The sequence below is a fragment of the Sinohyriopsis cumingii genome, chromosome 9, assembly GCF_028554795.1.
Source record: "Sinohyriopsis cumingii isolate HCF-2022 chromosome 9, ASM2855479v2, whole genome shotgun sequence".
NCBI lineage: Eukaryota > Metazoa > Mollusca > Bivalvia > Unionida > Unionidae > Sinohyriopsis > Sinohyriopsis cumingii.
Window position 1 is genome coordinate 37,607,613 of NC_142969.1, and position 15,932 is coordinate 37,623,544.

Below are 15,932 nucleotides of genomic sequence, written 5' to 3' on the forward strand. Positions count from 1 at the left end.
TGCGCACACATATTTTCCAGAAAAATAACAGAATTAATCCTTTGAATCCAAGTAATTTGAACTAACTCCAAACCAAGTAATTTGAAATAACTCCAAACAGCACAACATACAACTTGCAGTTTAACAGCCCAGCTTCTACTGAGATTAGTTCTCCAAAACATGGGTTATATGGGCTTTCTAAAACGTAAACATTGGGTCATGTGATCATCTTCTGGAAGGTTATAGAAGCAAGTACTTGTTACAGATCACGTTTACCCAGTGTGACCCTGATGAAAACCAATCATTTTTACTCAAAGAAATTAAAAAAGTTGTTTATTACATCTTAAAGACAGAGTCCCATCATGATCTTGGAAACAACAAATCATTTTAAAATAAAACAGAACTTGTTTACAAAGGTTGCTACAAATTCTGAAACAAGGTCAGGATTTAGATCAACACCTGGTGTTTATTAACTAATAGTCAAGGTCAAACTACTTTCTGAAAAAAGTATCATTTTTAGTGAATAAATTTACATTACAATATCATGTAATGAAAAATAATTTTTTTTAAACTGACAAACAATTAAATTGAAATAAATATATATTAAATCAAATCTATATAACAGAAGAATTCTTTTATTTTATTATGTCAAAATAGATAAACTATAATGAGATGATAAAAACCAGAGATTTCTTTCTTTTTCTTGTTTCCAAATCATTGTTCTGAACTTTCATCAGGAACTATGATGATTCTCCACCAATACAAGCCATATTTTTATGGGTAAAAGTCATAGGTTTTGAGTTACTTTTGAGTTACAGCCAGTGTCACACTACTAGAGGCACTGGTCATGCATCAGTAATTACCCAATTAGCCATGGCAGGTTAGACCTCACATAAAATGCACAGTCCATTCAACAAATTCCTTTACTGACTGACAAGTACAATAATAACACACAATTAACCTGTTGAGGGTAACAGATAACAATATAACATGTATAGTTTAAATGGAAAGATTACCACTGCACAAACATATCTATTCTATGGTCCAAATGCACTGGCAATAAAGGGCTGTATATAACAAATCTATGTGATCATGAGCAGAACACACAAACTTTAAAAAAATAATAATTTTACCCTGGAGGAAAAAAGTGATAGGGTTGGCAACAAAAAACAGGGAGTCAGCTGACTGGAAGCAATTTTTGGGGGCCCTATAATTTTTTTTTGAAGATATTCCTTATATGTACTGACAAAAATTGACTAGTCCTCTGACTGAATTCCAAAATTACTACACATCATTGTAGAAATACTAATAAAATATATACCTTTTCTTTATCTGATATTTCTTTAAAATCTTCAGCCATATCAGTTCAACTGATGCCTACTTCATTTTCAACCTTGTTTTTTTGTGTGCCATATAAGGACATTGCAGTGATCTGGGAAAGACTGGAAGCACTATGTGATGCTACCATGCCAGGCAATCTGAGTTTGATCTGTCACTAAATCATATGATGAAATTGGTTCTATCAGTAACAGAATAGTTAAATGAAATTTGCATAATTTTATAACTCTATTTCTAGGAGAAAGCGATTTATTCCCATGGCATTTTTGTTATGTAATTGATTAAATTGTTGTATTTTACATACAGGGACTCCCATTATTCTATTCTATATCTTATATAATTCTCTGTTATTCCATCCCTTAAATCATATTTTATGTAATTAAGTACACGAGCCGGTTAATAACACTGTGGTCGATTAACTCCTAGATAACGATAACCAAAATTAAACAGACACCACATCACAATATTCAGTTTTTATATTATTATTTAAATAACCCTAATTTGCAAAAAAAACATGCAAAGTAGTGATTATCAAGTCATGTTATCTAGTCTATGTCCTGTAGGTACTAAATAATGCTGAGAGAAATAGTAAGCTACTTAATGAGCATGATCTCTAACACTGTTACCTTTGAAATGAATTGCAAACTGGTCACAACATTCAGAAAATCCTGAACTTGTTAATTACATTTTTATTCTTGTTTAGATTGAAAGAAAATGTGCAGGGTTGGTGTCTGGAAAACTGAAGTGTTTGGATATTTGGAAAAATTATGGTAAATAAAATTCAGAAGTATTTAAGGATAAAAACATGAAAAAATGAAAATGTAAGAGGAACTAACACTATTATGAAGTGAATCCAAAATAATCCTGAAAAGTTCTATAGTATTGTGAAGTGAATCAAAAATAAACCTATCAAGTTCTATTCAAGTCCCCCAAAAATCAAATTTTCTGTGTTTCAGATCCTCTAATGCACGTAACACCATAGCACTGTCCAGAACTCGTTTGAAAAATTCACAACACCGGGTAGTCCCAGAGTAATCTTCTATAATCTTCTAGTCCAAGTAGCGCTTTGTGAATCCAATGAAAAATCCTAACAAATGTCTCCTCTCAAATTATCTAAACATAACATTAAATACACATGTAGACTGATTTAAAACAAGAATCCGAAATAGAAATGAATCCAAAAATAGAAATTAATTTAATTGCTCAGTTCTCTCCTTATACAAACATTCATGAGTCAATTACGACATATGCTGCATTATACCCCATGAGACAGATTTTTCTACTCAATTTAATATTTCAAATACCTATTCTTGTGACCTAAGCCAATGACTGGGAAATAACGAAAATCCCACCTGACCCCACCAACCAATGAGAAATTAACCTAAAGTTGTCAACAGGTTTTATTATTAGGAACATGACATCAATTTGTAGATCATGTGTAATCTAAATCTGTCATGAAAAAATATTACACATAATTCTGATAGCTATGGATTAAAAGTTCCATAAATATAGATATACATAATACCATAACAATTATTAAGTACTAAATAGATTTGGCTGGGATTTGTTTGGCAATTACAGTAGGGTTTAACATTTGTTTTCCAGCTAGCTCTTATAATACATTTGACCTACTAGTTATAAATCTATTTCATATTTACTTTCTACATCAAAATACATATTCAGTTCATTTCCACATATATTATATTATACATTTATATAACTTGTTTCATTTAAATTTATGAATCCTGTGTTCTAAATTTTAAAAAACCCTAGCTTTCACATTTTTCATGCAAGGGGGAGAACTCAACATAACCTCAAGCCTGTCATTATCAACAATCTTCATCATAGGTTACATCCCCCTTCTTTAATATTGTTGATAGGAAATATAATATTTTTCTATTTAAAATGAATGAGGCCATATTTGATAAAAGGTTGTAGCATCATTTGCAGAAATGTGAAAGCAAGCTATGCTAGAACCCTTTCTTTAAAATTTGGTCAAATCTGAGCAGCTCCTTAAAAGTCATTTAAAGTTTTTATATGTTTAGTAATGGTGACCATATTTAATGGAGAATTAGCATCATTGTACCAAATATGAAAAAGCTTCATTCTCAAATGCTTTCTTTCAAATATGACAAAATTCAGTTGAACAGTTCTTGGGCAGAAATCATTAAATGGTTTTCTTTTTTTTTTTTAGTAACATCAGTCAAATCTGATGATGGATTGGCATCATCTGAAAAACTTGAAACAGCTTCATCCATGGCTGCTTACTGTCAAATTTGGCCCGATTCTGTTGAGCAGTGTTTGAGAAGCAGTCAATTAAAGCTTTGTTCTATTTTTAGTAACGACAGCCATACTTGGTTTTGGATAGGCATCATTTGAACAAACTTTAAGGAGCTTCAGGCCTGGAGGATATCGGTCATTTGTAGTCAAATTCTGTTGAGCGATTTTTGAGAAAATGTAAATAACTGTGAATTGGCAATAAATGACAGGTGATACAAAACAGATAAAGGACAATGCCAAATGCTCTCCTGGTCTAATAACCAAGTGTTATGGCCTTACAGCCAGGCAAGCTAATGATACCTATGTCTTGTTATCTGTTAACTGCAACCTTGACAAAAAAAATACACAGTTTTCTCACCTTTCTTGATCATTGCTGGATTTGCATCAGCAACACGCGGCATAGCAGTGGCACTAGAAGTTACAACAGTATCAAAGGCTGACCTCCTGAGAGATGCCTGACTGCTTTGAAAGGCTGCCATGGCTATGATCTTCCTACGGTGACTACACAACTTTCCCATGTCCTCAAAGCACTGGTCCTTGATTGTCCACTGTACACTGCTGATGGCTGCATCAAAGTTGAAGACCTTCTCCACCAGGATCGGACACTCCAGACCACACTTGCAGGTGCCCTCCATTGCCAAATATTGCTTCACGCCCTGAGTGTCAGTCAACCGTGTGCAGGTGGGACTAGAGTAGGTATGAAACATAAATCATCAAATTCTGCAAATGACCATATTTCACTCATTAGTTAAGTGGCTGTATGCATTTTATGTTCCACCATTTAACTATTTCTCAATGAAAATCAATGGAAATAATGTCAAAATTGAGGCAAAAGACTGTAATGGGGACGGATGTGTTTGAGTGGTGAAACATTTCACTCATGTCAATGCATCAAGAATTTAATATTTTGATAACATATTGATATAAAATGTAAAGAATCAATACAAAATTATTATTACTTTATAAAAGTAACTTTATTCAACAGTCATTAATATTTATTAGTTGTTTCATTTACTATTTTATTCTTTAAACTGAGAAATCATCAGCATAAGACATCATCATAAACATAGTTTTGTACTTGCAGGATGTAGATTTAAGAGACTCAGATGTTAGTCATCTCTGCTCCTGCACCCAGACCTGTTCCAGATAAGATTTTTCTTGCACAAGAAAACTTCCGTATTTAACATAATACTAAAAAGTATTCCCAGCTTACCTAACATACAAGACTGATATTAGTTTTTGAGCATTGTTGTTTGGTGCAAAATTAATGCACTAGAATAAGCAACAGCTGTTTCTGTGTGAGGGGTGATAAAATGAATTGGCACTAATTAATCAAAGTTGCTAAGCTGCTTGTCAAGCAATAGCACTGCAAACAAATGCCCTTGGTGAACAAGATTAGTCCTACATCCAGTCATATACAATAGCCTGAAATGGCTAAAAAGATTGAATCAGGGCTTCCGATAATGCCCAAATGTGTGTCCCTGATGAAATAAAATGAAAAATGACACATTATAACCTGTGCCTAAGAGTCCTGTAGGATGCAATAACAAATGCTGACCAAGTCGATTTCGGCTTGCATAAAAAGGTCAAAGTTTCTCAAAATAGATGTCTCAAGGATTTTCTATACCGTCTGTTGAGTTCATGCTCAATAATTATTCGTTGTGTTCATTTCTGAGTGTAGATGAATAAGTACAGTGCATGTGATCTTGAAAGGATGATCTGCTAAGGACTCAAATTAAATTAGAAGATAAACCCTTTGATAATAAATGTTACTACCATTTGTTGCTTTCACATCAAGACTTGTGCAAAATGCTCTTTGCATATTTGATCAGTATATTTGGAGTTAAACGCATCACTTTTTATGTTAAATGGATTATGCTGTTTTGGTAAATTAAAAAATAAATAAAAATCAGTAAAAAGTTGTGTTTATCATTTTTTTGTATCATCTTCAATTCCACATAAATTTGAGAATCTGCTTTAAAAACATCACTGCTGTGCATGAATTTTCCTTGTTTTCTATTTACAGCAACTGTATACGATCCATTTTATTTACAAGAAAACAGACGGGTTTCATTAGTTTGAACTCAGCCTCGCGGATTCATTATATTCATAATAAAATTACATAGTGAACCATTCTATGGTTTTATAGAAAATGGCACCAGATTATAGGCAAGACGCTTTACGGTGTGATTTGTGGATGTTATACAATGGAAAATGTTAGAGCAGATGGATCTTGCAAACTTCAAAACATATCAGATCAGAAAAAAGGACAAATCAACACCGTTTTACAAACTTTAAAAGAAGAATATGAGAGTAAAGTAATACAGCACTCGGGTTTGAGCACATGAAGGCTCATTGCAAAATTTAAAATTAAATTCTTCATCATCCAGTTCTGTAATTAAGATGGCTTGCCTGATATGTTTGTTTTGGAGTGTGCGACATATTACTGTCTAAATAACGAAATAACGGCTTTGAGTAGCGTGATCCCAAGTCAACTGACAGGATATAAATTTTAATACATGAATATTTAAAGAATTTAAAAATAATTAAAACTTACATGGTTTTGTGTCTTTATTCCCTACATTATAATGAACATTTATTTATCCACTTCATGTATGCCCAACATGCTTGTGAGAGGAGACTGCAACTTATGCTGGTGGAATTCCTATTATCACCAAAATTCTAGCGATCTATCTCTCACACACACACACACATAAAAACACAAAACTTACTGTAGAAACTATAAAGTGGGACTATTTAACATCTTGTAAGGACCCTATAAAATTAAAATTTTGGGGGGTCCTTGGGATTCCATAAAATATCAATTTATCTGAAGCCCTGAGCTGAATTAAACTCACCGACTAGTAGGTTGTCTGTTTGGAAGTATTTTGATTATGCTGCGAAATATGTGAATGGCATCATAAAAGATGACAAGTTTGTCTACAATTTGTTACACATGTCCTAGCAACATGGAAATGCAACCAATATGTTGACACATTTGAAATGGCATCACCATACCACTAACATTCCTTCTAATGATGACATGACCTTCAAGTTTGTATACGTATCAATAATGTATCATATCACATGTTGTGTATTACAATACAGATCAATATGACTATTGCAATGCACATCACTATATGACCCATACATGTGTGTGTGTGTGTGTTTAGGATTTTTAATGTAGCTTTAACAATTTTTCAGTCATATTGCTACGATGTCTGCAGTGTGGCAGTTTATAGTGATGTCCAGCAGTGGGGCATCATGCTGCAGACATGTAGCATGATGTCCCACCCAGTCACATTATCCTGACATCAGGCCGACCAGTCCTAACACTAACCTCTTAATGCTGAGCGCCAAGCGAGGCAGCTGTTAGTACCATTTTAGTAAGTCTTCGGTATGACTCAGCTGAGGGATCGAACCCACGACCTCCCGCATCCGAGGCGGACACTATAACCACTAGTTTTACTATCACTTGCAATGAATTAAAAGCATAATATGTTACTAATTAAACAATAAAAAGTAGACTTTTGATGTTGATAGATCTTTCACAAAATATCCCAAGTTTGTAAGAAAAAGGAATCTCGTTTTTTGTGAATCAACAACAGCAAAATGATGGAACATAATAAGGGTTTTTGTGTACATGATAGTTCTTGAAACCTTTCGGAATAATGTTGTTAACAAACTTTCATAGAGTATCTTGAAAATAAAGGCAATTTATACAAATATGCAAACAACTTCATATAAAAATGCTTTTTATTGATAATTATTCCCAACACGATTACAAAAAGAGTATTCAGCCGCATTGCAGCTTCTGTTTTTCTCAACTTCCTAAAAGATGAAATCTCATTCTAATCTTGCTGAGGTCCCTCGGTTACCTGTGCCCTTATATATAGTGTGGTCTGTTTTTTACCCATTGTGCACAAGTTGTCAATGGAGAGTTGTTTTGTAGCTTTTTTTATTATACTGATTGTTATTGTATATTAAAGGGATGCCACTGACACTGTTGATACTTTTTTAAATACATTTTTAATACTGTGATAACACTGTATGAAAAGTAAAAGCTTATACTTAATATTTTTTCTTGAGTGAACTCATGAGGTTGTGATACCTAATGCTAACAAATATCATTTGAATTCTTGGGATTAATCAATTATCTCGTTATTATTTCAATAGCATCTTTAATATACTATTAAGACAATGTATAGAAACCTGAATATTTATGCTGTTTTGATGTGGTCAGCATGCTGAGCGACTTGAAAAACAGCATTCTACACATACCATATATACCTGTGTACAAGTTGATTCCAACTGCTACAATAAACCCTACTCTATAACCGCACTGGGAGATCAGGATCTATGCTGTTTAACTGAGTACTCCTAACAAGCTACATGACTCAGATCTGCAAGTGGAATATATGATGACAGATCTAGGTCTGAGCAGTATGCTGTTGGGCTTAATTTATAATGGAGTATAAAGGGTATCACTATAGATTTAACGAATTATTGGGAAAGTTATTGTGGGCAAATTGAAATTTTATGATTTCTATATAAGTTCTAACACAGCTAAACAAAATTATATACAAGTTCAAACACATGTACAAATAGATTACCTGTAGTAAACAATGGCCCCATTCTCCATAACTCTTCTCCAGCCAAATGGGACTATAATGCTATCATTCGAGTACTCCTTCTTGCAAACAAACTTTCCTGGCAGAAGCCCTACTTCATCTTTGACTCCAATTTTGCTCTGCGATGTAATGGGAACAAAGCTTGAAGCATGCTGAGCACTTCTGTTGTGGCATGTTGTAGCCTGCCCTTTGTTGGAGGATAATCCTGAAAGTGTTGCTGCAATTGATGATTTGACATGTACATGTGCTGTGGTGGGCACAGCTGCCCCACCACTCATTCTAGTGGTGATAGTTGTTGTTGTTTTGGCAGATGGGTAGCTTCCACACACTACTTGTCCAGCACTAACAAGCCCACCAACTGATGGTGGCATCAATAGTCCTGACTGTTGAGCTGTAGCCATGTTGGCCTGTTCAAGTATTGGGTTCATACCTCTTCCAATCCCCGAGGTAAGGTTCAAGCCAAAGTTGTAAAACTGATTCATATTTGTTCCAACCATGTCTATGCTGAAACTGGCTCCCAATCTGCCCTGTAAATCAGAGACTGTGGACTGCTCACCTCCCTGTAAGCTAACTGTTGGATTGGCTGACAAGATTGCCTGTGCAATACTGCTTGGATGAATTCCACTGAATTGACCAGAAATGAATTGTTGCTGTTGTTGTTGCTGTTGTTGCTGATGGTGTATTAGGAAACTGCCAAAGCTTGGCAATGCTTGGGACTGACTAGCCACAACTGAGGTTTGATCACCTTTTGCCTGGGTGGTAGTCTGCTGTCCAAAACTTCCAACATTGGGCTGTATCTTCCTAGCAATGTCTGTTGTAACAGTGATAGGCCCAGTATGCTTACTGACAAACACCATCTGATTTCCTTCAGGAGACATCTGGGAAGATATTCCTTGATGTCCCTGATGACTGTAACTTGGCAAATGACTGCTGGTCAAGAAGGTCATGGGTCCTCCTCCTTTTGTCTGATTAGCTATCATCTGGGTTTGGGCTAGGAATGCTTGAACCTGATTCATTACTTGAGCCTGATTGGCTACCATTTGTTCCTGACAACTAGCCTCCCCAAAGTTCTCCTGTCCAGTAATAGCCTGAAGGTTACCCCCAACTATCTGACCCTGTCCCATTTGGGCAGGTACTCCCTGAACCCCCTGCATTAGACCAATCATCATGTTTGGTTGAAGCTGTCCACAAGGACCCTGAAGATGGCCCTGAGCCTGAAGACGTAACTGATGGTCATATGCTGACTGGAAGAATGGATCCATCTGACTTGCAAGAGATGCAAAGTTGTTTGTCCCCATCTGAGGGCTGAGCTGCCCTGGAGTCTGCATACTAAAGCTCAGCTGCCCTGGTCCTTGCATACTTGGATTTATCATGAAGTTCCGTGGTAAAAACTGGTACCCAGTTGGATAGAGACCAGTAGGAGAGAACATGGGCTGTATGCCTGTCTGCTGCTGTTTTAGCATAAACTGCTGCTGTAATTGCTGTTGATGCTGCTGTGCCTGAGGCTGCTGGTGTGTAACAGCTGTACTGACAGTCTGCATCTGCTGTAATGACAATGCTGCTGCCATCTGCTGGCCTGCATGTCCAACTGTGCCATTTTCTATGACCTGACTGAGGTTGACCCCAATAGGTAGTGTGTTTTGCTGGCTGTCCATCTCCTTACAATGCCTTCCTAGTGACCACCGGAGTGTCAGTGGTCACATTCCTTAATAGGAAAGAAGAAACATTAAGCAATTTCATGCTCAGTAATGGAAAAGTAGTACTTTGGGTAGAGAGTAGTTGAGATGAATCATATATAAGAGCCATTGCTAGCACCCAACAAGTTAACACATTAAGAATCACAAATGTTGAGTTTGCATGTCCAAATAACTTTAAGGTCTGTAAAATCATTAATGCCTGACCACATTTCACAAAGAACCATGCAACTTCAAGAGAATCACATGATGGTATCTTCATGCCACCAGTCTATGTGTTCACCATTAGTTTTGGTGTTGAAAAAGTAATGTCTTCCATTCTATTTTGTCACATAGAAACCTGTGCCAAGGAACTGATGTTAATTTTGATATTTCCCTTTTATTTCCATCAGAATACTCTGCCATCTTTCCCTCACAAAGACTTCCAGGGCTTCAGGAAGACAATTCAGCCTATGGAAAAACAAAGATTTGCAAGTTGAAAAATCAATAGAAAACTGCATCATCTGGTATTATGTTACAGAATACAACAACATATTTTATAAATTTATTGCTCAGACTGTTATACTGTCTACCCAGAATTCAGAATTTCATAATTAATTTAGAATATATCACCATATATATATATATATATATATATATATATATATATATATATATATATATATATATATATATATATTACAGCTACTTCTACTACAATAAAAACCTGTTCGGCAAACAAGAAAAAAATTAGATAATTGTCATTTGTTTTATTCTGCTATGAAGTGACATATGCTAAGAATTGCAGAAAAAACCCACTGACATCATGAAGGATAAAAGGTTATAAACGTCAGAATCCTGTGTGTTCAAATTTCCAACAAAGTACAAAAACATCCCAAGTCTAGGAATGGTGGACCCAAGTCTGTATTGTTGGAATTGCCCATTTATGATTGATAGTCAGCTGTAATCATATACACCAAATCTCAAACAGGGTTCTTTCCTAATTTTAAAACCATTGTGCACATCTATAGACACTCCAAATCTTAAACAGTGTAGTATGGTATTTGCTTGAGAACAATCTGTCCTATGAAACCCCCGTTTCCTTAATTACTTTTCTTGTCAAAATAATAAACCAGTAACAACAAATTCTGCAATTGCATAAATTTAGTCTTTTTTGCCATTAATTCAATCTTAAAATAAATTTAATCTTTGCTCTAGGTGTTACTTTAACCTCAAAAATACATTATACCAGCGGCCATCAAAGACTAAATTACAACTTGACTAACTACTACATACGTGATACATTGTTTTAAAACAAATATTCATTGCCATCTGAGTTTTTATCACTTGCAGCACTTTTGGCCACTGGCAGTACAGGTTAAAGAATTGTGGGAAACCCCCACTCTCATAAAGAGACTATCCTTTTAAGAGAATTTTTTAACGTGCATAAATTTCCTCAACAGGCATTCAAAACCCTGCCTTAACTTGTGGTCAGGTGACAATGTTAAATATCACAACTTAGCATACTGTATGTTTTTGGACTGCAACAAATAATTACTTTTTTGTCATCCGAATACATATTAAATTCTTTAATTAAGTGTCCCAAAACATCCAGCTGAAGATAGATTTATTCCTGGCCCCCACATCCATAGCGAAGTTGCTGTTAGCTCACATGACGACGTGCTGCCATGAAGTAAAACAAGTATTTTGTCTAGCACCACGGAAAGGATAATGAATGAAAAATAGGCATTACTTGCCTATTTTGTCTATTTCATACATGTCCATCCACCAAAAAACACAGCCATACATGTATTAGAGTCACGATTATGTGCATATTTTCCAAAAGAACTGCCATATTAGTAACTTGCAATCCACAGTTTAACCCTCTGCTAATCAGTGATCAATGAAATCTACATTACAAAGGCACACAAGCTTTATTTCTGTGTAATTAAGATATTAATACAAACTAAATAAAAAGATTTTGGAAATATAATTCTTAAGATATTTATGACAGAAACATTTTAGTATCGAGAGTAGAAATACCGGTACATGTATGATGGCTAATCTTAGAGCACCAAGGGTAAGAGGCTCCATATGGGGTGAGTGTTGTCCGCATGCCTAGGAAGGGTAAAAAAAACAAGCAAGTTGCAATATATGAGTCGCCATGATTAATATGTTGGTATTTTTAAAAAATAAAGGTGACTGCTCAAAGATTGTTTCGATGTAGGTCGGACACTTCAAGGTGTCCAGGTGATAATTGTTAATAATATAACTTGTGGGATTTCTTTAACAGGTGTGTTCGGAAATAAAATGCAGCCATGTGGATTTCATTAAAAGAGCACATGATGTACCGAACATTTAGCACCCACAGTCAATATTTATCGTCTACAAAGAGGTTTTTTTCCTGTAGAACAATAACTATGTTTAAACCTAGGTATATAATACCTCAGGGATAAGGGGTTTGCTTTGTTGCACAATGCCAATGAATTTTACTAATCCATACCGACTCTACGATGTATTGTTTAATGATATAAAGCATTGGTCATGGTTTCTCATCAAAGCCATAACTGTCACACCTGTTTAAAGTGGTATCGCGTGTAACAATGTCTACAGTGAAATTCAATCATAATTTTGTTAGCCGAATCAAGCTATTAAAATATAAAGTATAAATAAAATTGCCACCACTATCAAAAGTTTATATACTGGATAGCTGTCGTTGTGAAACATAATATTGTTAGTACTGTAATAATTTTGAAGGATAAGTTTATCATACATTATACAAAAAGCGAGGAGGCACTGCCTTGTTCATGAAGGGACTCTCCCTTGCCAAAATCATCTCCAAAGAAGCCAGTAGGAAGCCCACAGAAGCGACCTCAAATTAATGATTCTGAGGATGCATCATAAAAAGAACCGCCTAAGAAGAAAGCTGCTCTAGATGACGAGTCTGATTATCTTGAACCCAAGAGTGTTCCACCCGGTTCTGTACGTGGTCACTATAAACATTATAGTTTAAAGCAAAAGCAGGATATCATTAACAATGCAAAACATCTGGGAATGAGACCTACAGCGGAAAAATTCATGATTCCGAAATCTACGATGAGTACCTGGATGAAATTGACTTTTCTGCAGATCTGAACTTGAACGGACATTTGCCTAAGTGTGGATGACCCATTTCATATGGACAAGCTATGAACAATAAGATAGCTCAATGGGTGCTCACTCAGCCTGACTTAAAAATTCCAGTCAGTGTTGAGGGAATATGTATATATGCCAACGAGCTTGTCTCAACAGAATTTCCAGAGAGCAAATTCCATGCCAGTTGTTCTTGTGGAGTTTCATGAAAAGATATGGTTTTGTGCGCAGAAGCAGGACTTCTCTTGCCCAACGTTTACCCAATGATTCGGAAGAAAAATTGCTTCATTCCACAAGTTTGTGATGGATAGACGTGAGAATGACGAGTTTGACGACAAGTTTATTATTAACATGGACGAGACACCGATGTACATCGATCTTGGGCCAGGGAAAATGGTGGACAAAGAAGGTTCTGTTGACGTATTACCCCCAATAGCAATGACAACTGGAAATGAGCTGGTCTCCATGTGAGGGAAAGAGACATCTAGATCTGAAGGCACCAAAAGGGTGGATTACCGCAGTTCAAGAGAAAACATGGATGGAGGAAATGTTAATGCTGCGATGGATTGAAGAAATGTATTTGCCATTCACCAGAAGAAAGCGATCACTATTAGTTAAAGACTCGTTCTGGGCTCACATCACTGATGACATGAAGAAACAGTTGGGGCACGGAAATGTTGTGCCAGCAATAATACCAGGAGGCTGAATATCCAAGTTGCAACCTCTTGATGTGAGCATCAATAAACCTGTCAAGAGCTACCTCCACCTCAGCGGACGGAATACATGAGGGATGCTACGAACACATTAAAATCATCTGATGAAAGCAGCAATGGACAGATCAAGACAGCCAGCATACAGGCTGTATTGGACTGGGTTGTAAATGCCATGGACACATTGAAGGAAACGCGCACTATGATAAAGAAATCTTTCAAGGTGTGCGGCATCATTGTCAATCTGAGTGGAAGTGAAAACGGGCTGATCAAAAATAACAAACAATTAAACAATATGGATGATGATATTGATACAGAATTTGAGGGCTTTTCACCCGAGGACCTAACAATGGCTATGGACAAGCTACTTGATATTGAATAACATATTTAAATATATTACAGCATTAAATCATATTTCTTTTTATTCTTTGATATTGCTATTTACTGTGTATGGCTTAGTATAAAAATGTTTATCTATCTATCAATCTATCTGCATACATACATACATACATATGATTAAAAATTGTAAATTATATTAGTTCATGGAAGTGCATGATCACATTAAAATAACTGGTAACCAAATGAAGCAAACTTTGTATCAGTTAAATTAATGGCAAACATGATGTGAATTTTATATTAAAACAATGCAGCAGATCTTCCTAGATTGTGTCCGAAAACATACATTGTAGAAAAAAATTAGTAGTTCAAATAATTGCAATTTCACAGCTGAAAGTAATTTTTCCATTTGTCTCATATTCTTCTGCACCTTCACCAACAACCAGCTCATGTATTGTTCTGATTGATACATGTCAACAATTTGCATTATTTTTATAGGCTATGACCCAAAATGTTTCACATTTAAATAAGGCATTTCATGAGGAAACTGGCAATCATATGAGGTGATTACTGATTGATACTTATATACTTTTAATTTAAGAATGTTATGTCTTTTTAGGTGCAGTACTGACATTATATAGGTCCAACTGACTTTATTTCTCAGCTGGGAGCCAGGTGATTTAACTGGTTATTTTTACACCTGGCTACTTTAAACTTATATCTCTATTCGGAGAGGTCCCCCACCCCCCTACTATGGCAACTCCTCCACCAAATTTCAATCTAATGGAAGGCCCTGGATATTTTCCCCATCACAAATGTCAATTTTTATTTTGAAATGAGAACATTTGATTAACAACTTAGAGTGCTGCATGGGCAAACATTTTCTTTTGGGCATATGTAAAATCATATTCAATATATTTAAAATAAATAAATGCTTAATCAGTTTGGAAAAGGAAAAAAATGTTACATGATCTTTACACATCTGTAAGACTGAAGCTTAATTAAACACATAACTGAATTGTATGCACTTCCACCCATCAAATGTCCAGCATTTACACGTTCAACTTATTATTAAAATACCGTTATAATTTCTGAATAATTTGTTTCTGCATGTTTTTCAAGTGCAGTTTCATTTTGTCCTACAGCTGTTTCTGATGGTGAAATCCAAAGGGTTACGTCCCTTTTGATATCATCTGTTTTGATGTTTTATTTACAATTTACCAACTTTCCAGAAGCCTCAAATTCACTGTAATAGCGATGACAACTGGAAATGAGCTGGTCTCCATGTAAACCTCCTAAAAATCTTGCTTATACCGCTCGACATGCGTTTGTACCTTTCCACATACAATACATAATTGTTACGTGTTCTCGCATAATTTTCTCGTCTTGCGATACTAACAGGTGCCCGATTATAATCCCTACGAAAAGAGACTTCCTCTGCCATTCCACTGGTGACAAACCCACCTTAAAATAAAAAGTATTTTTCCATAACGTGTGAATAAACATTCTCTTACATCCAGGTCATAAAACGCTTCATTGAAAATATTGTACTTTGATGTCCTATTTTGATTATTTGGAGAAATGGCTGATGATACTTAATGCGCATGCCCACCATGCGACTGTATATATTCCATCATCCCAACGCAGAACCCGAACCATGGAACTCTCGCCTACGTTATTTAACCCATTTGACAACACTAACAAGGTTTTAATTTTCAAATACAACAACTTCTGCATTTTACGTACTTTTTGAATACTCTGAATAACAAAGACATTCAATGTTCCAAGTATTTTTAAATTCGAACCTAAACAACCGTATCAAACTCTACGCGTTCGGAGTTTGTATCTGAGGT

General features: G+C 35.5%; 1 protein-coding gene across 2 annotated transcripts in view; it reads right to left on the reverse strand.

Annotated features, from left to right (window-relative positions):
* The window catches only part of LOC149791571 (uncharacterized), a 61,219-nt gene extending 45,552 nt beyond the window's left edge, over window positions 1-15,667 (reverse strand). For both annotated transcript variants that reach the window (XM_089970118.1, XM_089970119.1), the window contains exons 1-3: window positions 15,594-15,667; window positions 8,211-10,372; window positions 3,956-4,284 (exon numbers count right to left, since the gene is read on the reverse strand). In XM_089970118.1, the coding sequence (XP_089826244.1) occupies window positions 3,956-4,284; window positions 8,211-9,883 (2,002 nt within the window). In that variant the 5' untranslated portion in view covers window positions 9,884-10,372; window positions 15,594-15,667. The remainder of the gene's footprint in view (window positions 1-3,955; window positions 4,285-8,210; window positions 10,373-15,593) is intronic.
* Window positions 15,668-15,932: the final 265 nt, after the last annotated feature.